The sequence below is a fragment of the Dipodomys merriami genome, unplaced genomic scaffold (genome assembly GCF_024711535.1).
Source record: "Dipodomys merriami isolate MVZ:Mamm:240054 unplaced genomic scaffold, mDipMer1.0.p SCAF_866, whole genome shotgun sequence".
NCBI classification, from domain to species: domain Eukaryota; kingdom Metazoa; phylum Chordata; class Mammalia; order Rodentia; family Heteromyidae; genus Dipodomys; species Dipodomys merriami.
Window position 1 is genome coordinate 148,839 of NW_027206475.1, and position 24,168 is coordinate 173,006.

The 24,168-nt window shown below is 46.2% G+C and overlaps 1 protein-coding gene across 1 annotated transcript; it reads left to right on the forward strand.

Annotated features, from left to right (window-relative positions):
• The first annotated feature begins 499 nt into the window (after positions 1-499).
• Positions 500-23,161, forward strand: LOC138820353 (MTRF1L release factor glutamine methyltransferase-like). The gene is made up of 7 exons (XM_070011993.1): positions 500-738; positions 7,230-7,254; positions 7,480-7,639; positions 9,774-9,854; positions 12,200-12,332; positions 12,839-12,946; positions 23,068-23,161. The coding sequence occupies exons 1-7, from the start codon at positions 500-502 to the stop codon at positions 23,159-23,161; spliced, it is 840 nt and encodes a 279-aa protein (XP_069868094.1).
• The last annotated feature ends 1,007 nt before the right edge of the window (positions 23,162-24,168 follow it).

Genomic DNA, 24,168 nt, shown 5'->3' on the forward strand with positions numbered 1-24,168 from the left:
CAGGAGGTGGCAGTTAGCTAGAGCTGGCTGAATGCCAGTTTCTGTAACCTGTTATAGGCAGTCTGGAAGGAAAAGGGGACAACTGATTTTGGAACCCTTTAAGTTTGATCGGAACAAATTAAATACCACATTTTCCAGTTTTTTTTTTTAGTTAAGCTGGCAATTTCCACTAATATCTGGGATTATGGATCAAATTAGATGGATGATTTCAGCCATCAAACAATGATGTTCAAAGCTGCACAAGCAGAGTTCCCAAGCCAGATTGTCTCCTGCTTTGAACGTTGTGCCTTGACTGCCTTTCTCTGGCAGCTGTGGCATCTCTTTAGGGTGATGACCCCAATCGAGGACATTGTGGGGAGCAGACCTTGTGACCTCACCATGCCCAGCCTGCCAGCAATGAGTAGAGATGTTTCCCAGCACCTGTACTGGAATCTGGGAGATTCAGAGAACCCAGGCTACCTCAAGAATCCTTCATCTACAACATGAAATTTAGGGCCACATGTGGTGGACAATCCTGGCTGGCCCCAGGGAGAGGACAGGAGTCACCTTGAGCCAGCCATTCAGCTCACAGCAAACTCATTCACACCTCCATGGTGAATTGAGTGCCACAGAGCTGGTCAGCTGCTGGACAGAGATGGTTGAGAAGACCGGCATCCCAGAGGCTCTGGAATGTAGCAAGTACATAGTGGCTCACACCCTCAGAGTCAAAACGGTTAAGTGTTGTGGCACCAGGAGTGGGTAAGAGGGAGGAGGGAGAACTGTGGGAGAGCTACACAGGCTTTCTCCCCACTCCCCCACAGAGGATTCTTACCTGAATCAGATGGGATTTTCTGTAGTATTGTCATAGACAGTTGCTCATTTATTTAACCAACAAGCCATTACAGTGTGCACGAGGCTCTGGGGGGTCATAGACAACGAAAAGTTCTAGGACTGGTTCCACAGCCCATGAAGAAACCTTGGATTGATCTGGATGCCAGTGCTTCAAGCCTGTCATCCTAGTTTCTGAGGAGGCTGAGATCAGAGGATTGAGGCTTTTGGCCCGGGGAGGAAAGCCTGTAAGACTCTTGTCTTCAATTAACTACCAAAACCAAAACACCAGAAATGGATGTGTGGCTCAAGCCATAGACTGCTAGCCTTGAGTAAAAAGGCTTAGGGACAGCACCTAGGCTCTGAGTACAAGTCCCAGAACTGACACAAAGAAAGTAAAGAGAGAAAGGAGGGAAGGACAGAGGGAGAAAAAAAGGAAAGGAAGAAAGAAGGGAGAACATGCAAGCCATGGTTTGGAGTCTCTGGATCAAGGGAGCCAATTATTCACAATCTATGTGGGGACAGTTTCAGAGCCTAAAGCCAGTATGGAGGACCAAGCCACTGACCCCTCAGAAACTTCATACCATCCATGACCTGTGTGGTCACTGACAATATAGGGAACTAGCCTCGGGTAGAACCTAGGGTTCAGAGGGGGTCAACAGGTATCAATTATGCCCAGCCTCTTTGAGTTTATTTTCTGGTCAGATAAAAAGAAAGTTTCCAAGGGCTAGGGAAGAATTGGAGTGAGAGAGTTTCAAGGGGGGGATCAAAGTATAAGTAGGAATTTGAAGAGGGAGAATGATCCTGGGTCACATGTGTCAGGCCTTTGGAGCCATGACCTCACCTGACAACATAGACTACCAGCCTTTGATCCAGCCACACTGCTATTAAAAGTCCTGGCACCTTGGGTTCATCATTGACAACCTGGCTGCCGTTCACTGCAGGATGCCTGTGCAGTACACCCTTAGGGACTAGGAATTTCCAGGGCTCAATCTGACGATACCACTCCTGGTGTTCATTCCTTCACCAAAGACTGAGGTAAGCATGCTGCTGACACAGGACAGCCTGGGAATAAGGGCAGGAAGTGCATCTCTTGGCTGGCTCACTCTTTAGTATAGATGGCAGATCTGGGATTCAGAGAGGGCAGGCTGAAGGTGGAGCAGAGCTGGGTAGAGGCTGGTGGAAAAATCAGAGGCACCATGGTCTGAGCAGGGTTGTTTCTTTGATAATACTCACAACATAGGAAAATTTCTGGGATAGAGCAGCCCTTTTCACCTCCCAAAGAGGGAACTAGATCCCCCCGGTCTCCCTTCCTTGACCAGGAATTCCTTTGGTTCCCATATCTTACCTCACTGCCTAGTTTTCAGGCAGGACAGCGAGAGATCCTGAGTGATAAGGTCAGGGGATCTTCAGTATGAGATTGTACTTGAATGTCCCAACTTGGTGCATGGTCAGTGCCATCTAAGACTGCCATGGTGTAGGACATAGAATCTAGAGAATCAGAGCTGGATGGGGTCTGTTCTGGGAGTCCTGAGTATTATGTGTTAGCTTTGAGCTCCCGTGTGCCCACTTGCTTCCCTTTCTTGGGTGGGTCTATGCTAGAAAAAGCTTGAAACTAGGACATGGATCTTATCTTCTTTGCTCCAAGATAGCACTCTACCATTTGAATCATAGCTCCACTTCCAGCTTTTTGGGGTGTTTAACTGGAGATAAAGAGTTCTCACGGGCCTTGCTGCTAAGTGGAATCCAACTGCAGTCCTCAGATTTCAGTCTCCTGGGGGGAGAAGATGACAGAAAGGAAGTTTGTTTGGCTGGGTGCCAGTAGCTCATGGCTGTTATCCTAGGTACTCAGGACGTGAGATCTGAGGACCACAGGTCAAAGCTAGCCTGATCAGGAAAGACCCTGAGACTCTTACCTAAAAGGATTTGCCAGAAAACCAGAAGTTGTGCTGTGGCTCAAGCAATTGAGTGCTTGCCTTAAGCTGAAATGCTCAGGGACAACACCCAGTCCCAGAGTTCAGCTCCACAACATAAAAAAGAAAGAAAGTAAGACATCTTTGCCTGCAAATGATGGTGGAGGTGTGGGGGTGTGGGGAGGGTGCTGTGTTTGGGAGACCAAGTGCTGGCCTCACTGTAAAGATATTTGTAAGAACTCCCCAAGTTTGCCCCAGTTGGAAGCCACAGCTTCAAGAGGACATGTCCTGTGACAGGCAGGGAGTAGGCGAAGGGGTGCAGGTGTGTTTGTTTTGTCTTTATTTTCTCCATTGAAGGATAGATTTGGATGCTGGGTATCAAAATCTGAAGTGAAGGGTTGCAAAAAGTTTGGGGCCTGACGATATGGATTTCCTCTCTGTATATGAAGGTGGCTGAAGCCGGAAGCCACCCGTAGCTCACAACTCTCATCCTAGCTACTCAGAAGGCTGAGATGTGAGGACCATCGTTACAAGTCAGCTTGGGCAGAAGAGTCTGTGAGACTTGATGATAGACCACTAGAGAACAGGAAGTGTTGCTTTGGCTCAAGTGGGAGTGTGCTCACCTTCAGCTGAATTGCTGAGGGACAACACCTTGGCCCAGAGTTCAAACACCTTGAACAACAACAAAAAAGAGGTGACTAAGTTTTACACATAGCAGTGTGCATGATAGGAAATGCCATACTGGTCTATGAGACATTCCAGATATATGTGCGGCTCAATGTTTTGTCTACAGTGGGTCTGATGTTGGTACTGCCACCTTCTAGTGGGTGGAATCTGATCCTAATTGAGGGAGTTCATGTTTCTGTTCTCAGGGACTGCGGAATCCTTGGGCTATCCTGTGTGTGTGTGTGTGTGTGTGTTTGTGTGTGTGTGTGTGTGTGTGTGTGTGTGTCTGTCTGTCTGTCTGTTGTCTGATTGTCTGTGTCTGTGATTGTGTGTGTTGGGAGGTAGAAGAACTGGGCCTTGAACTCAAGGCCTAGGTGCTGTCCCTGAGATATCTTGCTCAAAGCTAGAGCTCTGACACTTGAGTCACAGCTCCACTTGTGGCTATTTGGTGGTTCAGTGTAGATAGGAGCTTCACAAACTTTCCTGAGTGTCTGGCTTTGAACAGTGATCCTCAGATCTCAGCCTCCTGAATAACTAGGATGACAGACAGGAGCCGCCCGTGATGGCTCTGTGTGTGTGTGTGTGTGTGTGTGTGTGTGTGTGTGTGTGTGTGTGTGTGTGTGTGTGTGTGTTTGTGTGTGTGTGTGTGTGTGTGTAGAAGTTGGTTGTTACAAGGAGTGCTGGACCCTTTGGTAACTTCTAACATCTGTCTTTGGGGGAGGGGTGCATGGACTTTGTGGCTGAGGTCTGGGGGCTTGGAAGGGTGAGACGTTTGAAGGGGACTCAGCACCTTTAATTATAAGAACAAGGGATCTTTGTGATCTGGAACTGTCTACTCTCTTGGGCCTGGTTGGTGGCAGAGGGAGCACGGGAGGACCTGGGGGTGGGGCCCTTAGGGGTTGGCTCCCCAGGGGGACAGAGAGCGTGGTTAGCACTTATTAAGGCTGTGAGCCCTGTTAGTATGGACCTTATTGGCATGGGTCAAACTCTGGGGCATCTCATCATGACGTCTGATGGACAAGGCCAACCCTACTTTAAATCTTGACCTGTGATCTTCAGATCTCAGCATCCTGAGTAGGTAGCAGTATAGGCATGAGCCTCTGGCACCAGGCCTCAGATTCTTTGTGGTATATTAGGGTTTGAACTCAAGAGCTTAGGCTTTCCAATCAGGTCTTGTTCCATGGGAGCCAAGCCTTTCTGTCTAGGGCATTTCTGAGATAGAGACTCCATATATGTTCAGGCTTATCTGGATCATGGTACTCCTATGACAGGCAGGTGTCACCATGCCTTGTCCTCTGTAGTTGGGATGGTAGATATGTAGCGCCATGCTCAGTCATCGGTTTAGATTACTGTCCCAAACTCTTAGTCCACAGCAGCCGATTTTTGACCACAGTTGAAGCTCTGGGTTCAGCCTGGCACCATTGGTCCTCAGTCTCCTCACAGGACAGTTGTGAGGAAACAAGGAATCAATACAAGGGGAAATCTGGGGCAGGGCCAGGCATAGAGGCAACGGTCATCAGATAAGTTTCTTGGCAATTCTGTGAGCATATAACAAGAAGATACCTGGAAAGGACTCAGAAGGTGCCTGTTATTTATCATGCTACAGGTATGGGATTATGAAACAAAAAATGGCTCTCTTTCATCCTTACCCTATCCTCATGAGGAAGGGGATCCTTCATTGTTCAGCTTTGCAGCTGGGGCAAATGAGGCACGGAAAAGCTGGGTGACCTACTCATGACCCCCAGGAGACAGGGAGCTTGGCCTGACTTCTCGGCCATGCTCCCTAGGACAATGGGTGCTATTCAGTCCATTTCTTATGGTGGGAAGTCCACTTATTGTCAGTCGTGGTGCTTGAACTCTGGGCCTGGGCACTGTCCACAAGCTGCTCAGATCAAGTTTAGGGCTCTACCACTTGAGCTATAATACCACTTCTGGTTTTCTGGTGGTTCATTGGAGATAAGCGTCTTACAGACATTCCTGCCTCGGCTGGCTATGAACCATGATCCTCATATCTCAATGTGTAGTTACCATTGTAGGCCTGTGCCACCAGCAGCCTGCTTAAGTGTAATTCTCTCCATCCCTCTCTCTCTCTCCCTCTCTCTCTCTCTTTCTCTCTCTTTCTCTGACTCTGTCTCTCTCTCTCAGTAACTTGTTGAATTTGTCCTGGAGGAGTTGGCTCAGCGTCCCCATGTGGCTGGGACCCAAGGTGACCTTCTCATTCTGGAGGTAGGCTGTGTCAGGATCATTCCCACTTGGACTGTGGAAGTAGCTCCCTTAGGTAAGCCCCTCTATGCCCTGGATAGACCGTGATGGTTACTCATTGTCAGTCTGTCTGGTGGGTCTTTCCCCACTACCCTCTGCTAAGACAGTTAAAGGAAAGTGGATAAGGAGGCATCGCATTGTCCAAATGCACAGCACTATCCTGAGCTTCTGATCCTCACTGCCACCTATCTGGCCAGACCCTGATTATAACAAACTGAATTCACTCTATGTCTACTTCACGTTGCTGCAGTGTGTCATTTCGGGGAGTAGAGTCAGTGTGCAGAAGAAAGACCCCAGGTCCGACACCTCCTGGGGAACATTTGTTCTGTGACAGCGCGAAGTCATTGCTGTAGATAAGGAGGAAGCCGGCATCAGACTGAGCCAGAACAATGCTCAAAGGTAGGTAGGCAGTTGAAGAATCAAACCCACACAGGTCTGCTTCCAACTCACAAAAAGGAGGATGGAGTGCAGGTAGCCCAGCACTGGATCTAGGAGACTATGAATGGATGGTGGCAGTCAGGTACTGTGGAGCACATGGGCAGCAAAGATGGCGCTGAGAGGGGATTGAGTGGGCAGAGCCCAATTGACCTGCCGATCAGTGCCTAACCAGCCCATGAATGCTCAGGTGAATGATATGGTGTGACCTTGACAGTGATTGGTTCTTCTTCCTCCCTTACCATGACACCGGCCCTTTTTGTCTTTAAAAGGGGCTGCTCTCTGTTAATAAATGAGTTTTTACCTGCTGGATTTGGCTCCCCACTGTGTCTGATTGTCTCCCGGGCTGAGGGAAGCTGGGGAACGGGCGAGCGCCGCACTCACCTTTCCTTTCCTCGGACCCCGTCCGTCTTTAGTGGGACGGACGAAGACCCAACATCTGGTGCCCAACGTGGGGCATGAAAGGAAAAGATACCGGCTGAGGCTAAGTGGTCTCTCGGGGTAAGTGAAACCCTAAATATGGGTAATGCTATATCACAGAAGGAAGAGGAAGCAACATTAGGCCTAGAAGGAGTACAGGAGGACTTGGGAAATGAGAAGGAAAAGGAAAGGGTCAAATCCGATCAAAAACGCACTGAAACGTGCACAGTAGAAGTCAAAACGAGGGTAAAAATTACCCCCTCTGACCCAGCTGATAATGACGATCCTAGGCCCCCTCCCTATTCCCCCAATTGGAGAGGAGGTACGGTGCCCTACGAGACCTGCAAGAGGGACTTGGAAGACCCAGACCCCTACCAACCTTCATTGGAGGGGCCGAGGACCGGGAAAGTACCCTACTCGGAGACCTACTCTGGAAAGGAAGGGCCACTCAAGAGCCCAGACTCTCGGCCACAGGATTCACTTCCCCAAGCATATCTGGTCAACCTGGCACCAGGAGCTAACAGGCCCTTGGAATGGTATCCATGGGAAGCTAAGGATGTTAAAGAGCTCCGCAAGGTGGTGGCGGAGGATGGCCCAAATTCTCCCTGGGCCCAGACCCTATTACAAGACATTGCCTAACACCCGTGTGTCCCTAAGGACTGGATGGATGTGGCCAAAGCCGTTCTTACTAGTTCTCAGTTTATTAAATGGTGTGCTTTCTTTAAGGAGGAATGCAGAGTGCGAGCAGAGAGTAACCGACAGGCTCAACCCGCGATACCCATTACTTATGCCATGCAAGCAGTGACGGGGGAAGGGTACTCCACCGGTGTCCAACAGGCCACAATACTTGGCCTGTAGCTTGACCAGGTGTGGCAGGCAGGACTTGCCGCATAGTACAAGCTAGATAATGGACCTACTGAGTCCCCCATAGTAGGAGTGAGACAAAAACCGGGTGAATCTCTACCTGATTTCATAGACCGAGTCCAACAGACTGTTCATGCAAGCTACTGGCAGGGAACCTCTGAGATCAGTTTGTAAAGCTCCTGGTCTGGGAAGGGATGAATGCCGACCACCGCATGGCCTGCGCAGGATTGAGAGAGAGTTCCCTGAGCAGATGGTTGGTGGCCCCACAGGATGTGGGAACGCAACAGCACCAGTCCCAATCACTAGCTTTAGCTTTACAGGCTCAGACTTCTGCAATGACTGAGGCTATTACTCAGGTGCTGGCAGCCCAGGGCCAAGGAACCCCGAGACTATCGAGGAGAGGGACTTGTTTTAAATGGCAGGAGGGGCACTTTAAGAGGGACTGTTTACAACAATCCCCTGCCAACAGCCTGAGGGCAAACTGCCCCCTACACCCCACCCCAGGGACATGGAGGGATACAAGTTTGATTTAGATGGGAAGTCTTTAAACTTAGGGAGGGGTATTCTCTAGCCCCATTAATTCAAGGAGGAACTCCCTCTGCTGTGAAGCCCAGGCAGCCTCATGGCAGGGCAGCCCAGTTCCATTGGACCATCCCCCTGGTGGACTGACTCTGCCCTAAAATGAGTATTCTCATAGGCAGAAAGAGGTTTCACTGCTTAATTGACAGTGGGGCAGACCGAACCATACTCAGGGAGGAGGAAGTGCCCTTGAATTGGAAGCTTGCACCTGGGCCCCCGATATTGGGGGTAGGGGGCAATTCCCAGACCAAAGAGACGGTTGCCCTTATGACATGGACTAGCCCAGATAGAGAACAGGGAAAGATACGCCCTTTAATGGCAAAGAACCTCACTGCCAATTTACTAGGGCAAGCTATGCTAAGACAAATGGATGCCATGGTCACTACAGACCATCAAGCATCCTATGATGATATCCTGGATGGGTAAGAAGCACAAAGGTATAAACAGGATCTAGAGGGAGTTAAGGAAAGGGATTTTTTTTAACTTTCATAATTACAGAGAAGAACATAGGGGACCCTTTCGGGTGCACCCCCAATCCTAAAGGCCACTGCCGCCCAAGTACCTTCCATTAGGTGGAAGCCGGGAAGCCCAATCTGGGTGGAGCAGTGGCCATTGACCAAACCTAAACTTGAAGCCCTCCACCTTCTGGTGGAGGAACAGATAAAGCCTTGGGCATATCCGCCCTTCTATATGTCCTTGGAACACACCCGTATTTGTTATTCAAAAAGCCTCCAGGGCTTGGCATATGCTCCAAGACCTACATAAGGTAAATGAAAGGATGGAGCTAGTAGGAACGCCCCTAAGAAGCATGCCCTGGACTCCTGCTATACCTTCAGAATATACTTTGGTTTTGATTGATATTAAAGATTGTTTTTCTTTTTCTATACCTCTGCATCCAGATGACTGCGAGAAGTTTGCTTTCTCTATACCGTCTCTTAATTTTTCCCAGCCTGATCGGAGGTTTGAATGGACGGTGCTGCCACAGGGTATGACCAATAGCCCGGCCTTCTGCCAACCATACTTGGCCACACTTTTAGAGCCTGTGCTGGGTTCAGATACGTCCCTTGTCTATGCATACATGGATGATATGATTCTGGGGCACCGAGACCCAAGCTGCCTGGAGGGCCTTCTGACCCAGGTTCCCCCCATATTAAAAAATGGGGGATTTACCATAGCCCTTAATAAAATTCAAAAGGTAGCTCCTTTTAAGGTCCTCGGGCCCACCTTACCTTGACTCAGGCCAGCCCCCTTAAGCCTTTGCTGAATATTCCAGCCTCTCTAACCTTAACCCAACTTCAGAGTCTTTTAGGGGAAATGAATTGGTTGTTGTCATGGGTTTCTGTTCCTACAATTACAATATAAGGAAATGCTGGCCTTTAATTTGTATTCTGATAGCCTATAAAACAAAAAAGGGGGAGTTAGCCACCATATACAGTTACAGATAGCTTTGTTTTTAAATTTTTCAAAAGGGGCAACTAAATCCAGATTTCAGAAGCACTGGGGACAACTAAACCCTAAGGCCCAAGTGAAAGTCAGGTGGAGACACAACAATGGAGAGGACCTGACCCCCTAGTTACTATGAGCAGTGGATTTGGATGTGTTTTTCCCATAGGGGAGTACACCCATTTGGATCCCTGCCAGGAACCTTAAGTTTTTACCCATTTCCTCTATACAGGAGGATGCCCAAGAATAAGCTAACCAACAAGGAAAGAAAAACGGCCATGGCCTAGGCTTGCGTTTTAAAGACAAAAGCCAGAAAGACAATTACTAACCATCCCCAAGGGCAACCAGCCCTTGAGAAGCTCTTGTGTTCTCTAACAATTGCAGATGGCGATACTCCAGCTGTTGGCTGTCCTGACTCTGCCAACCCTGTGAATGGCTCTTCAGATTCTGCATCAACCTCAACGGGTGACCTGGGCAGTGATCAATGCTGGCAATGCAAAAATTGTCAGGAGCACAACAAGAGAAGCTGTCCCTTCGACCTGGTGGCCTGACCTTCATTTTGTTCACCACGCTATGGACTGTTTAATATTTTTGTAGGAGTTAATTATTTTAATGTTACCTGCTTTTATTGTTCTTTTACTAATTGCTTATATAGCAGCATTATCCATACTTATTGTTAAACAATCACCTTTTGTTATGCTTCCAGTTTAGATCTTGTTCAACCCCACAGGCAAATAGCTGGATTAGAACAATCCCCACCTCCAGACTCTGAAGTGGCAAAGACTGCTATCCCATCCTTCACTAAGGTTAAAGGACTAGTAGTGACATTTCCTGGCCTGGTAATGCTTTTGCTGATGGTTTTTTCTATGCCTTCCTTGCATTATACATGCACTGCAAAACTCTTAAGAGCTTAGCCAGCCAGTTATCAAGCTCCAAATGAATGAATTCCCCCCCCCCCCGAGAGGAATCGCAGCCAGAGACGAGTAAGAGGGGTGTCAGTGTGACCAACCTAAGACAGAGCCTTCAGCTTTGCTCTGAAGAAGTTCCCGATGACAGGTAAAGCAGACAAGGCGATCCACCCAACCTAAGACAGGCGGGTTTGCTTCTTTAAACAAAGATGGGGGGGGGAGATGATCTTGGGAACCATTGGGAGCTGACAGTAAAGCTCAAAGGTCATCTTGACCCCTGTGCTAGCTTAAGGCATGTACAAGCAATTGGCTTACTTAAAAGACACCAGGTGCCCAGGAATTAATTGAACTGCTTCAGACATTTCTAACTGTGGTGGGACTGATGTTTATTACTGTGCTAGGTGGGTCTGCCATTAAAACAAAAAAAAGGGTTAATCTGTGGAGTACATGTGCAGCAAAGATGGCGCTGAGAGGGGATTGAGTGGGCAGAGCCTAATTTACTGTAGAGCACATGGGCAGCCAAGATGGCACTGGGAGAGAGTAGAGTGGGCAGAGCCCAATTGACCTGCCGATCAGTGCCTAACCAGCCCTTGAAGGCTCAGGTGAATGATAGGGTGTGACCTTGACAGTGATTGGTTCTTCTTCCTCACATACCATGCCACCCGCCCTCTTTGTCTTTAAAAGGGGCTGCTCTCTGTTAATAAACCAGTTTTTTACCTGCTGGATTTGGCTCCCCGCTGTATCTGATTGTCTCCCGGGCTGAGGGAGGCTGGGGAACGGGTGAGCGCCGCACTTACCTTTCCTTTCCTCAGACCCTGTCTGTCTTTTGTGCAGATGAAGACCCAACAAGGTGCCAGTGGTTGTAGCCTGTCATCCGGCCTATTTGGGAGGCTGAGTCCTGATGGTCGTGACTCAGAGCCAGCCCAGACAGGAAGATCTGTGAGATTCTTATCTTCCATAAATGACCTCCTTCACCCCACCCTGAAAAAAGCCAGTTTTGGTGCTGTGGATCCAGTTATAGAGCCTCAGCCTTGAGTAAAAGAAGCTCAGGGATGAAACCGATTCCCTGAATCCAACACCTGGAACTCAAAAAAAAAAAAAAAGTGAATAGTGGACACTTGTTATCTTACTACCAAAAAGGATGGATACATTCTTTTCTCTGGTACTTGTAGCCAAAGGTAAGGGGCTTCCCTTGATGTTCCTCTAAATCTCTCCTTCTCTCTATTATCTCTCCTGGCTTCAGTTGCAGGATAGAATTCAGATCATCCCACTTCATGTGACCTTAAGTACCCTCCCCTACCCGCCTTTCTTGGAGTGGGGATCCTGGATGTACTCACCTCTGGGTGAAAGAAGCACCAGAGAGATGGGGGTAGGTATCCCTGAAACTCATACACACACACACACACACACACACACACACACACACACACACACTCATCTAGGCCAACTCTGACTAACCTTTTCCAAAGATACTTTATCTCCTTGGGTTAACTGACCTAGGAGAGGAACATGATCCTCTATAAATGACTATTTTAACTACGGCTTGCTAGTTGACACGAGATAAACAGAAACTCAAAGGAAAGGTTCTGGAGCCTGTCTGGCTCAGGCTCACACTTGACATCCTGGCTCCTCAGCAGGCAGAGATCTGAGGATCAAAGATCGAAGCCAGCCATAAGCTGGCACAGTGATAAGACACTTCTATGCATGGAACCACCAAAAATCCAGACGTGGAGCTTTGCTTCAAGTGGTAGAGTAGCAGCCTTGAGCATGAAAACTCAGAGAGACAGCCCCCAGATCCTCAGTTCAAATCCACACAAGAAATGGCCCCATTTGTTGCCCCCAGACTGCCTGGGCCTCAAGTGCCCTCTCACAGAATGTGATACCGCACTGGTCCCTGGGTAGTGTATCAGAGCCTTCAGAAATTGGGTGGTGAAAGCCAGGCCTTTGCCTTTCTGTGCTCTCAACCACACCAGCTTCAGGCAGAGCATGACAAGGCCAAAAGCCTGCAGAGTGGAGAAGATCCCCCTCTGCCAAGGTGATTAGAGTTGGCTCCTTAGAGGCAGCACTTGAAAGGAGGTCTTTCTTAAGAAGGAGGATGGGACAGGAAGCACAGAGAAAAAAGATGCCATAGATAAAGGACAACATAGCAGAGCGTGTTCTTTTCCAGCCAAGACTGCTGGTTAGATACTCGGTAAAGATGTGCAAGACTGTCCTGAGTCAGGCCTAAGGGGTCACAGAAGAACAGCTATCCAATATTGGGATTTTGACTTAGCAGTAGTGGGCTCACCTAGCACACAAGAAACCCTGGGTTGGATTCCTAGTTCCCACATACACAGAAAAAGCCAGAAGTGGTACTGTGGCTCAGGTGGAAGAGTGCTCACATCAAGCAAAAGAAGCTCAGGGACAGCACCTGGACCCTGAGTTTAAGCCCCAGCTCTGTCAAGGTAAAACTTCACTCCAAGGGACCTGGGTGACAGGTGGATGGTGTGCCCTGTAGCACTTAGTAGATCCATTAATGCTTAGTGTCTCCTTCTTTGACAGAGGGGATCTGGACACTCTTTCTGCCCTGGGCACCCCTGGACCTGATTATCAGCAACCTTCCAACGTCTTCCACTGGGACATGGAGCAGCTGGCCCCAGAAATTCTCAGGTACCGGTTGGGTGTGACGGGGGGTGGGGGGGATACAGGGCAGGCCTAAGAAGTCCTAGTAGGTCTGATCTGCGCCAGACATCCAGGCCATCCAGAGGAAGTAAATGGGAGCTTAGAAAGGGTTAGTGATGTGAAGGGGACTCTTTTATACCCATGGCCCTTTCCAGATTCTGAGCCTCCCTTTGTTGTCCCTAAGGGAGGTAGAGGAGGGTCTAGGTGGTAGTGTCTAGAGGAAGACTAGATGGAAATTGTAATGAATGAGACATTATAGGCCATGCGCTGATGGCTCACGCCTTTCATCCTGGCTACTCGGGAGGCTGAGATCCAGAGGGTCTTGTTTCCCAGCACAAGGAGGAAAGTCCGATGAGAGTCTCATCTCCAATCTCCAACTTGAAGTGGTGCCATGACTCAAGTGGTGGAGCACTGGCTTTGAGCAAATTCATCATCAAGGACAGTACCCAAGCCCTGAGTTCAAGCCCCTCATCCAAAAAAAACAAGAACGAAGACACCCCTTGCTTGCCAGAGATGTTGAAGGAGTGGGGTTGCTGTTTTTGGGACACCAGGATCTGGCCTCAGTGTACAGCCATTTCTAAGAACTCCCCACATTTGCCCAAGTGTAAAGTTACAGCAGGCTGGGCGTTGTCTTACCAAGAACTCCAGAGGTTGTGGCCTATCTTAGGCAGGGAGTGGAAGAATGGGAGTAGGTTTGGAGGGTAGTGTAGATTATATTCTCTCCAACCAAGGAAGAATGGCTTTGGATACTAGTTTCAAAGTCTGAAAGTGAAGGGTTGCATGTGCTTTATGGCCTGACAATTTGGATTTCCCCTGGTTGTAAGAAGGTGGCTGAAACTGGGCACTGCCAGTGTCTCACAACTGTCATCCTAGCTACTCATGAGGCTGAGATCTGAGGATCACAGTTCAAAGCCAGCTTGAGTAGGAAAGTCTGTGAGACGTTAACTCAAGGGAAGCACCAGAAAATTGGAATTGGTGCTGTGGCTCTAGTGGTAGAGCGCACACCTTCAACTGAAGAGCTGAGGGATAGCACGCAGGCACACAGTTCAAACCCCATGACTGACAACCAAAATTCTGTGGCTGAGTTTTCTTCACAGTGGGGTGTACAGTAGGAAATGCAATGCTGTTTTATGAGCCATTCCAGATGTGTGAGAGGCTCTGAGTTTTGTCAACATTTGGTCTGAGATTGGTAGTGCCATCTTCTTGGAGTATGGGATGTTCAGTTGCTCAGGGACTGCTGAGTCCTTGGGCTACCCGTGTGTGTGTGTGTGTGTGTGTGTGTGTGTGTGTGTGTGTGTGTGTGTGTGTGTGTGTGTGTGTTTGTGTGTGTGTGTATTTTTCCCTGCTCATTCTCTACCCACTTCCTGGGTGCTCGTCTGCCTCTTCCTGACCTTGGATGGAGCCCTTCCTCAATAGCAACCTTGTCTTTAGTCCCCTATCATGGTCTACAATGAGTCCAAAATTGCCAGAGACCTGCATATTCCAACTTTTCCTTGGGACACAAGTCTGGCTGTCCATATCTTTGTCCTCATCCAGGGGATTCTGGGTCCTCAGGGCCGGCTGGCATATGTTCTCTCCTGCCTCTGGGGGCCAGGGTGACTCATGCTGTGTCCGTTCTTTTTCTCAGCTGGGACCCTGGCTGCATTTCCCACTCCCAACAGGCTGGCAGTGGTGTGGGGGAAGGGTGGTTGCCAGTGGCTCTGGCCAACTCGACCTTGATAGCTGACTGAAGGCTCCCCAAACAAGGATAATCTGGGGCTACATGAGAGGTGAGGCCAAGGTGGCTTGGAGGTATTGTTCGATGTCTAGGAAATGTCAACATACCTTATTGTAGGCAAATCTATCTTCTGACAACAGCTGGGCCTCTCAGGTCCTTCTAGACAATTCTGGATTCCCAGAATACAGAGGCATATACTTTAAATTCCAGGCCCAGGGAACTGGGGGATGAGAGACTGGTATAACCAGTACCTCAATGTTCTGGGGCATTAGTTTTGCCCTGGATGAGCTGAGCTACAATTGGGGGGCAGTCCTGAGTCATAGTCACAGTAAACTCTCAAGCCAGATCAAGTGGTTTCTCCCTAAGTCCTTCTTGGGCTGAGGGGTTTGGGCCATGGCAGTAAGTTCTATGGAACCTGCCCCTTGATCTCAACATGGGGCTACAGGATCAAGTGAAGGACACTAGGGTTGCTTTTGGTAGTCGGCCCATGATTCCAGACCTTCATCTGCCCTCCTTCCCCAAGCACTGATGAGGAAAGCAGGGCACTGAGCCCTTGGACTCCTGGGATAGTGACTGCTACAAGCAGCAGTCAGTTGGCTTTGGACTCCTGAGCCTACAAAACTTTCATGAGCCCAACTCAACACCTGCCCAAGGTCTGACTGACAAATTTGCACTTTTGTGATACTCATGTGATGGGCATTATCTGGTGTGACATCATACAGCTCCTGCCCCTCCTGGCCCAGAACTGTGGTCTGAGATAATGATTTACTGCTCTGATCCACATTGCACCCATGACAGATGCCATTCTGATGATCTTCATGCCCCACGGCTGGATACTTCTCTGCTACTGTGTCCTGCTCTGTAGGCAATGGCCTACAAACAGGCTGCTATCATGACTTGTAGGACACCTAGACATTAGCAGACTCTCAGGGACCCACTGGAAAGAACTCTGCCTAGAGCTAAAGAGTAAGGTCTAAGCAAGCCAGGTGTTGGTCATGGGGCTTGAACTTTGGGACTGGGCACTGTCCCCCAGCTCTTCACCTTACCACTTGAGCCACAGAGCAACTTCCGGTTTTCTCTAGGTTCCCTGGAGATCTGAGTGTCCCAGACTTTCTTGCCTGGGCTGGCTTTGAAACGTGATCCTCACATCTCAGCCTCTTGAGGAGCTAGGAGGACAGTCTGAGCCACCTGTGCCTGGTAATCTGGCCTTACACCACAGTGGACTAGGAGCTCCTGAAAGCTTTTCTTTAATTTTTCTGTGCTAGTATTGGGGTTTGAACTCAGGGTCTTGGCTCTGGTCTCTTTTTTTCTTCAAGTTTACCACTTTACCATTTGTGCCACAGCTCCATTTCTGGATTTTGGTAGTTAATCGGCAAGAAGAGTCTCATTAACTTTCCTCTCCAGAGCTGGCATGACCCTCGATCTCTATCTCAGTCTCCTGAGTAGCTAGGATTTACAGGGGTTGAGCCACTGGTGGCATTGGGCTAGAAGCTTTTCTAAAGCAAGAGTTCTTCCCTGCGTTTGCCCTGACTCCTCCATTCAAAGGAGGCCTGAGGGCTGGGAAGGTGGCTCAGTGGTAGAGCGCATGCCTTGCATGCCAGAGGCACTGGGTTTGATTCCTCAGCACCACATAAGCAAAAAGAAAAAAGCCGGAAGTGGCACTGTGGCTCAAGTGGTAGAGCGCTAGCCTTGAGCTGAAGAGCTGAGGGACAGCGCCCAGGCCCAGAGTTCAGGCCCCACGACCGGACCCAAAAAAAAAAAACAAACAAACAAACAAAGGAGGCCTGAGGGTCAGGAGTTGTGAAAACAGGTTTCCAGCCACAGGAAATGGCTTTGGGTCCCTGGCGAAAAGCCAAGCTAAGCTTCCCCCTGGGCACCATTCTAGGACCCCACCCTCTGCCCTATGACTCAAGTCAATGTTCACCCAGCCTTGAATTTCTTGTCAGACTTTTCTGAAGCCATAAAACCTTCATACCACTCTCACCACCTGATCTACAGCACATTTCAGGACCTTTGCCCATGCTATACCTTCTGCCTGAGGCTCTCTGTCTTGTACCCACATATTAGAACTACTGTGGAATTTTGGCACTGGCTATATCACTTCCTGGAGCAAATCTTTCCTTCCCTTCTCCATCTTTATTTTTTTTATTATTGAGTTGCTAGAGATGGAACTTGTGCAGGCTGACTGGCAAATGCTCTATATTGGTGTGTGTGTGTTTGTGTGTGTGTGTGTGTGTGTGTTTGTGTGTGTGTGTGTTTATGTGTGTGTGTGTGTGTGTGTGTGTGTGTGTGTGTGTGTGTGTGTGTGTGTGTGCCAGTCCTGGGGTTTGAATTCAGCGCCTGGATGCTATCCTATCCCTGAGGTTTTGTGCTCCATGCTAGCACTCTTCTACTTGAACCACAGCTCTATTTCTGGCTTTTGGGGTGTTTAATTGGAGAAAAGTGTCTCATATTGACTTTCCGCTTGCAGTTGGAATATTCAGATCTCATCCTCCTGAGTAGATTACAGGGATGAGCCTCCAGCACCTGCTCTCTATCCTACCTCTTACTATAACCTCGGCCCTCCTCGGAGTTCCAGAATAATATATCTCACCAGGCTCAATTTTTTTTTGCCAGACTTGGGCTTGAACTCAAAGCTCATACTTAGGAGGGACTCTAAATATGTGAAGACTGGGACAAATGCTTCCATTCAGTTATGTATCATGTTTCAACACTTAATAAAATGTTAATTAAAATGGGTCAATGCCCTAAATTATTCTGTATAATTTTATAATAGATGTGCAAAATATAATATTATGTGTATAATAATACTAAATACCATAATGAATAAATGAATCAAAGAAAAATACAATACCAAATCAATAATAAAATTCATAATATGAACTTAACATGCATATATATTTATATATCATGTATTACACATGTATAGAAATATTTCTTCCATTGCAGGGCCTTCATTCAGGCCCTGGGAACACTATCCTGAATTTCTTTTCTTCAAGGACAATGAGCTTCGCATTCACCCATGTTGCAAAAGAGTTACCTGGACGTTGAGCTCAAAAAGTAGCAATGGCAGAAATACTGGCCCCAGTTCCAAGAGAGTAACTTAATTTTTTTGATGGAAGCAGTTATGTTTATTCAGTTCCATACTGGACATTAAAAAAAGCAGTATAGACTTTTGTACAGCTATTCAAACGTCCTTCCCTTACCTCCAAAGTGCTTCTCTGAGAACTACATTGTTTCTCTTTTTTTTGTATATTTTTTATTGTAAAAATATTCTACAGAGGGGTTACAGTTCCAGGAGCAAGGTAATGAGTACATTTCTTATTGAGCATTGTTTACTACTCCTGTGTTTTTCCCCTACCATCCCTTCCCTCCCATCTCCACAACTACCTCCCCCTGCCGAGGTCAGTGACTAAGTTTTTCATTTTTGGTTGGCACGGGGTTTGAACTCAAGTAATGGCAACTCTTTGCTCACATTACTACAGATTTACCAAGACCCTGAGTTCAAATCCCAGGCTAGAAAAGAAAACTGGCAGAAATTCCAAACTAGAGAGCTTTAATTTTTTAATTTAGTTAAATAATTAATATATATATGTATATATATATATATATATATATAGTTTTTTTTTTTGACCAAGCATGGGATTTGAACACAGGTCATGAAAATTCTACTTCAGCTTGGATCTCCCTTTGCTGGTGTGCAGTCTCTGGTCCCATAGCCCATCCTGGGATCCTGGGCCCAGAGGGCTTTCAGGAATAAATAATCATTGGAAAGCAAAAAAAGTGGTGACCTGCAGAGAGCTGGGGTTTTACGATTTTTTTCTTTGGACAGTGAACGTCCTGTGTCTGAATGACAAACTTGCACTATGTACTTGAGCTGCCATTGCTGGTGGCTGGTGGGCTATCAGTGAAGCCATAGTCCATCTTGTCAACATAGGCCCTGGGTTCAAATCGCATTCCGGACATCAAGCACAGGAGAATACAAGGGACTCATTCCTATGCATAGGAATACTGATTGAAAGAGTATTTTGTACATCGGTCTACGCTAAAATTGGATGCAATAATCCTAGAATGCTGATTGAGCATAATTAATAGTTTATTAAGCATGAAAAGAATAATATTTCTTCAATTGGGGTGTAATAAATACCTAAGATTTGGTAGCAACATAGTAGGTGTCATTCTATCATAGACGACTATGGAACTCTTTACATATATACATATATATATATATATATATATATATATATATATATATATATATATATTTGTTATACCTCTGTCTGCCTATCCATGTGTCACTGTTTTGGCCAAACCTGGGGGTTGATCTCAGAGTCTGGGGACCACCTGACATCTTCATTGGCTACAGGCTGCCATGCTCAACTCACCCAATCATGAATTAGGCCTGCTAGGAACTAAGTTCAGATCCTGGCACTGCCAGGCATGATGGAGAACACATCTTACAACTGGATGTTATGTGACAGGTTGTAAACAATGTAATAAATGGTATAGTTGTCATCAGAGTCAATAAAATAAATTCTAAATAAATGAATGAAACAAGAAATAAAATAAATAACCACACCAAACACAATATAGACTGAACATCTGTATGGAAGTATAAATCCTATCTTTAAAATATATATAAGGAGGGCTCGGAAGGTGGCTCAATGGTAAAGCGCTTGCCTTGCATGCATGAGGCCCTGGGCTCGATTCCTCAGCACCACATAAGCAGAAAAAAAAAGCTGGCAGTGGCGCCGCGGCTCAAGTGGTACAGCGCTAGCCTTGAGGTGAAGAGCTGAGGGACAGAGCCCAGGCCCAGAGTTCAGGCCCATGAGTGGACCAATATATATATCTATATCTATATCTATCTATCTATCTATCTATCTATCTATCTATCTATCTATCTATCTATCTATCTATCTATCTATATCTCTCTATAAATATCTATATCTATCTATCTATCTATCTATCTATCTATCTATCTATCTATCTATCTATCTATCTATCTATCTATATATATATATATATATATATATGGAGTATCTTTTCCAGGCCTGAGGCTTGAATTCAGCAGCTCTATGCAGAAGAAATGGCAGCAGATCTGAGATACTAATTTCTGGACCTGGGATAACTCATGGAATGTGATCGATCTCATCCTTGAATGAGTAGTTTGTGAATGATGCAAGTAGGAAATGATAGGCACGAGTCATGGGGTATCGATTATTTGTAAAGAACAGTTGATGAAGCATGAAAATAATAATCACAGTATGAAATGGAGGCATCAGGAAAGATCCAAGAATCGGTAGTCATACAGATTGGATTCCACCACAGGTTACCATCTCTCCTACTCTATATTAATGTGTATTTTTTTCCATATTACCTTCACCTTATGAATGGATGACTGTTGTGTTCCCCGCTGTCCCCTCGGGGGCGGAGGCTCAATCACAAGTCCTTGGAACGGCTTAGATCCTTTGTGGCTCAAAGGCTGGTGTGCTCATATGACCCCATTCACCACTTGGTCCTGCTAGGTCAGGAATTCAGATTCCCCGCCCTGCCAAAAGATTCATCTTGATGTCAGAATTCAAACGTTGCACCTGTTTTCTTTCCTGTGCAAGTCCTGGATCTCAGCTAGGTCGGAGAATGCATGGGCCACCCTGTGGCCATGGGAATAAGTTGTTATCCATGTCAGCCCAGTTATTCCTGTCATCATATACTCAGGAAAATACACAATACACCCATGAATAGCATACAAAATAAAGAGAATAACTACACTCAATGCACGATGCAGTCCACACACGGATGTGAATATACATCCCATGTTTCAATGATCATTGAGGACTATTTTGGCCTCCCTGGGGCTCGATCTCAGTTCCTGGGAACGGCCCAGCTCCTTAGTGGCTCACAGTCTGGTGTGATCACATGGACCCATTGGGCAGTTGGGCCTCCTAGGCCCAAAGTTTGAATCCCAGCACTGCCCAAAATTCACCCTGATGTGAGAAGCCAGTCGTTGCACCTGTTTTCCTGTACTGTGCAAGTTCTGGGGCTCAGCTAGGAAGGAGAATGTATATGCAACTATATACTCATGGGAATAGGTTGTCCAGTTCACCACAGTTATATTTGTCATCCTATACTCAAGGAAATACACAATACATCAATGAATAAGAAACAAAACAAAGAGAATGACTACACCAAACACAAGATGCCGCCCACTCATGTTTGGAAATATAGATCCTCTATTTAATTATGAATTTATGACTATATTGGCCCCCACCAGGGCTCCATATCAGGTCCCAGGAATGGCCTAGTTCCTTAGTGGCTCAAAGCCTGGTGTGCTCACCATGACCCATTCACCAATTGGGCCTGCTAGGCTTTGAGTTCAAATTCCTGCACTACCAAAAGATTCATTCTGATGTGAGAAGCCTATGATGGAACAGGTTTTCCTGTCCTGTGAATGTCCTGGGTTTCATTGAGGATGGAGAATGCTATATTGGCAACTCTTAGCCATGGGAATAGGTTGTCATCCATGTCAGCACAGTTATATCTGTCACCCCATACGCAATAAAATAGACAATACATCCTTGAAAAAGACACAAAATAAAAAGAATAACTACACTGAATGCAAGATGCATACCATACCTGCAGTTAAAGAGAAATCCTATGTTTTAAAAAGGTGGGCTTGCTATTTTGTCCAGTGCTGGGGCTTCAAATCAGGCCCTGCACCAGACCTGACATTCTACTCTTCAAAGATGGTGAGCTTCCCCTTCTCCCACAGTGCAACAGAATTACCCAGACCTGAGCTAAAATCCCAGCACTGACAAAAGATTCATCCTGATGTCAGAAGCCAGTTGTTGTGCCTTTTATCCTCTCCTTTGAACGTCCTGTGCCTCAAATACGATGGAGAATACGATAGACAACCCTGTAACTATCAGAACAGGTTGTCATCCATGTCAGCACAGTAATACCTGTCACCATATTTATTAAAATACACAGTACCTCCATGAATTAGAGACAAAATAAGGAGAATAATTGCACTGAACAAAAGATTCTGTCCAAACATATATGTCAATATAGATCCTATGTTTAAATTATGAATTTATGACTATAGTGGACCACCCTGGAGATCAATGTGAGATTCTGGGAATGGCCACACTCCTTAGTTGCTCACAGGTTCGTATGATCACCTTGACTGATTGGCCAATTTGTTTTGCTCTGCCCTGAATTCAGATCCCAGCACTACCAACAAGTGGATTGTGGAGTAAGAAGGAGAGTGTGAAACTTGTTTCCCTTTTTTCTGAGAATTCTGGGGGTCAAGCATAATGGAGAACATTTCTCCAAATCTAGATGTTCTGTGATAGTTTTTCATCAATGTATTAAACAGAATGTGTTTCATCATAGTAAAATCAATGGTAAATAAATGAATAAAACAAAAGATACAAGGAACAACCACTGCAAACATGTATGGACTGAACATCTATAGGTAAGTATAAATCCTATCTTTATAATACATATAAATAGTATGTTTTCCAGGGCTGGGTCTTGAATTCAGGACTAGTGAACAGGCCTGACATTTTTATCTTCATGTAAGGTGATCTTCCCCTTTTTCCACATTGCTGCAGATTTACCAAGATCCTGAGTTCAAATCCAAAGCCTATAAGTATAAACTTTGTGAATTGCAAGCCAGGGAGCTAATTTTTTTCTCAGCATGTGGCCTAAACTCAGGTCGTAGCAAGTCCGCCTTAGCTTCGATAATCCTAGGATGGGGAGCAGCCACTGGACACCCAGGTGCTGCTAGGGTCCTAGACCCTCAGGTGTAGGGAAAACAATGCACAGAAAAATGTGGTCTTTTATGTTTTCTTCCTTTGCACAGTGACCCTTCTGGGTCTGAATGACACTGTTGCCAAGGTTACTTCATGTTGCATTGCTGAAGGCTGGCAGACTATCAGGGAAGCCATAGGAACGCGTGGCAACCTAGGCCCTCATTTCCAATCCCCGCCCTGAAACCAACCAATGGCAGGAGGTACTAAGAAACTGGTTTCCATCCAAAGGAATAACATTAAAATTTTGTCAATTTCACAGTTGAATGAGTTGATCTTGAATCATGATCCTATAAAATTAAACAGCATCATTTTAGAAGGCTGGTGGATTTTATTTAATATTTATGAAGCATTAAAAGAATATTATTACTTACAGGAATGCAATAATTTCAGGACACTGAGTGCTTTCATTAATATTTTAAGGATGAAACAATAACATTAATAACATGGACGCATAATAAATACCCAGGAATTGGTAGGAATATAGTCTATGTAACCGAATAATGTATAGACATCTCTGGCATTCTATAAAGATATATATTTATTAGCATACTGCCATTTGCATGTCAATCTGTTCTTAGTGGGTTAACCCCTGGGGCCCATTCTCAGGTCCTGCGAACAACCTGTCAGCTCAATTTGCCCCAGGATGGCGTGTTTACACTCACCCATTCATGAATTTGGCCTTGTAGGCCATGAGTTCAGATGCCAGCACTTCCAAACAATGAATCGTGGAGTAAGAAGATGATGGTGACACATGGTTTCCTTTACTGTGAATCTTTTGCGTGTCAGGTATGAGGTGGAATACATATGTAGACCTATATCCTATGTAGTCAATGTTCTATTTGCTATAATAGTCAATATAATACATGGTCAATACATGAAAAAAAACAAAAAATAAAATAACTACACTAAAAACAATATGGAGTCAACATATGTATATAACTATGAAACGTATATGTAAATTGTACATGAATAGGGTGTTTTCTATTGCTGGGGATCGATTTCAAGCCTAAGGAACAGACTTGAATTTCTTGACTTCAAGGAAGCAAGTTTCCCCTTCCCACACAGTGCAATAGAGTTACCCAGACTATAAGTTCCAATCCGAGTCATGGTAGAAAAAATGTCACCTTTATAGTATGTGAGGCCCAATTCTTAGGTATTTCATTATGCCTCCATTTAATGAATGTGATTGTTTAAATACTTAATAAAATATTAACTAAAATTGATCAATGTTGTGTAATATAATTGTGTATAATTTTATCCTAGAATTATTCAAGAACTGTTTAATCATGACTTACATCACATTCCATTGGTAATCATATGGATAGGAACAAGTTTCTTAGGATCTCCTACCATTTAGAGGTGGCAGGACCAGGATTCGAATAGTGAGCTCCAGCTCCCACCACTTCAACCTGAGGATAGGGAACTCACCAGTCTGTCCAAGAACATAAACAAGACCAGTGATTAGGCAGGCACCAGTGGCTCTCAGCAGACCTCCTTGATACTTACAAGGCTGTGATAGAAGGATCATGGTCAAAGTCACCCTAAGCAGGAACATTCTTGAGACCCCTGTCCAACTTCAGTGCCAACAAAGCCAGAAGCTTTGTGGCTCTAGTGTAGAGGACCAGCCTTGAGCAAAAGCAGCTCATGGACTGTGCCCAGACCCTGAGTTCAAGGTCTCG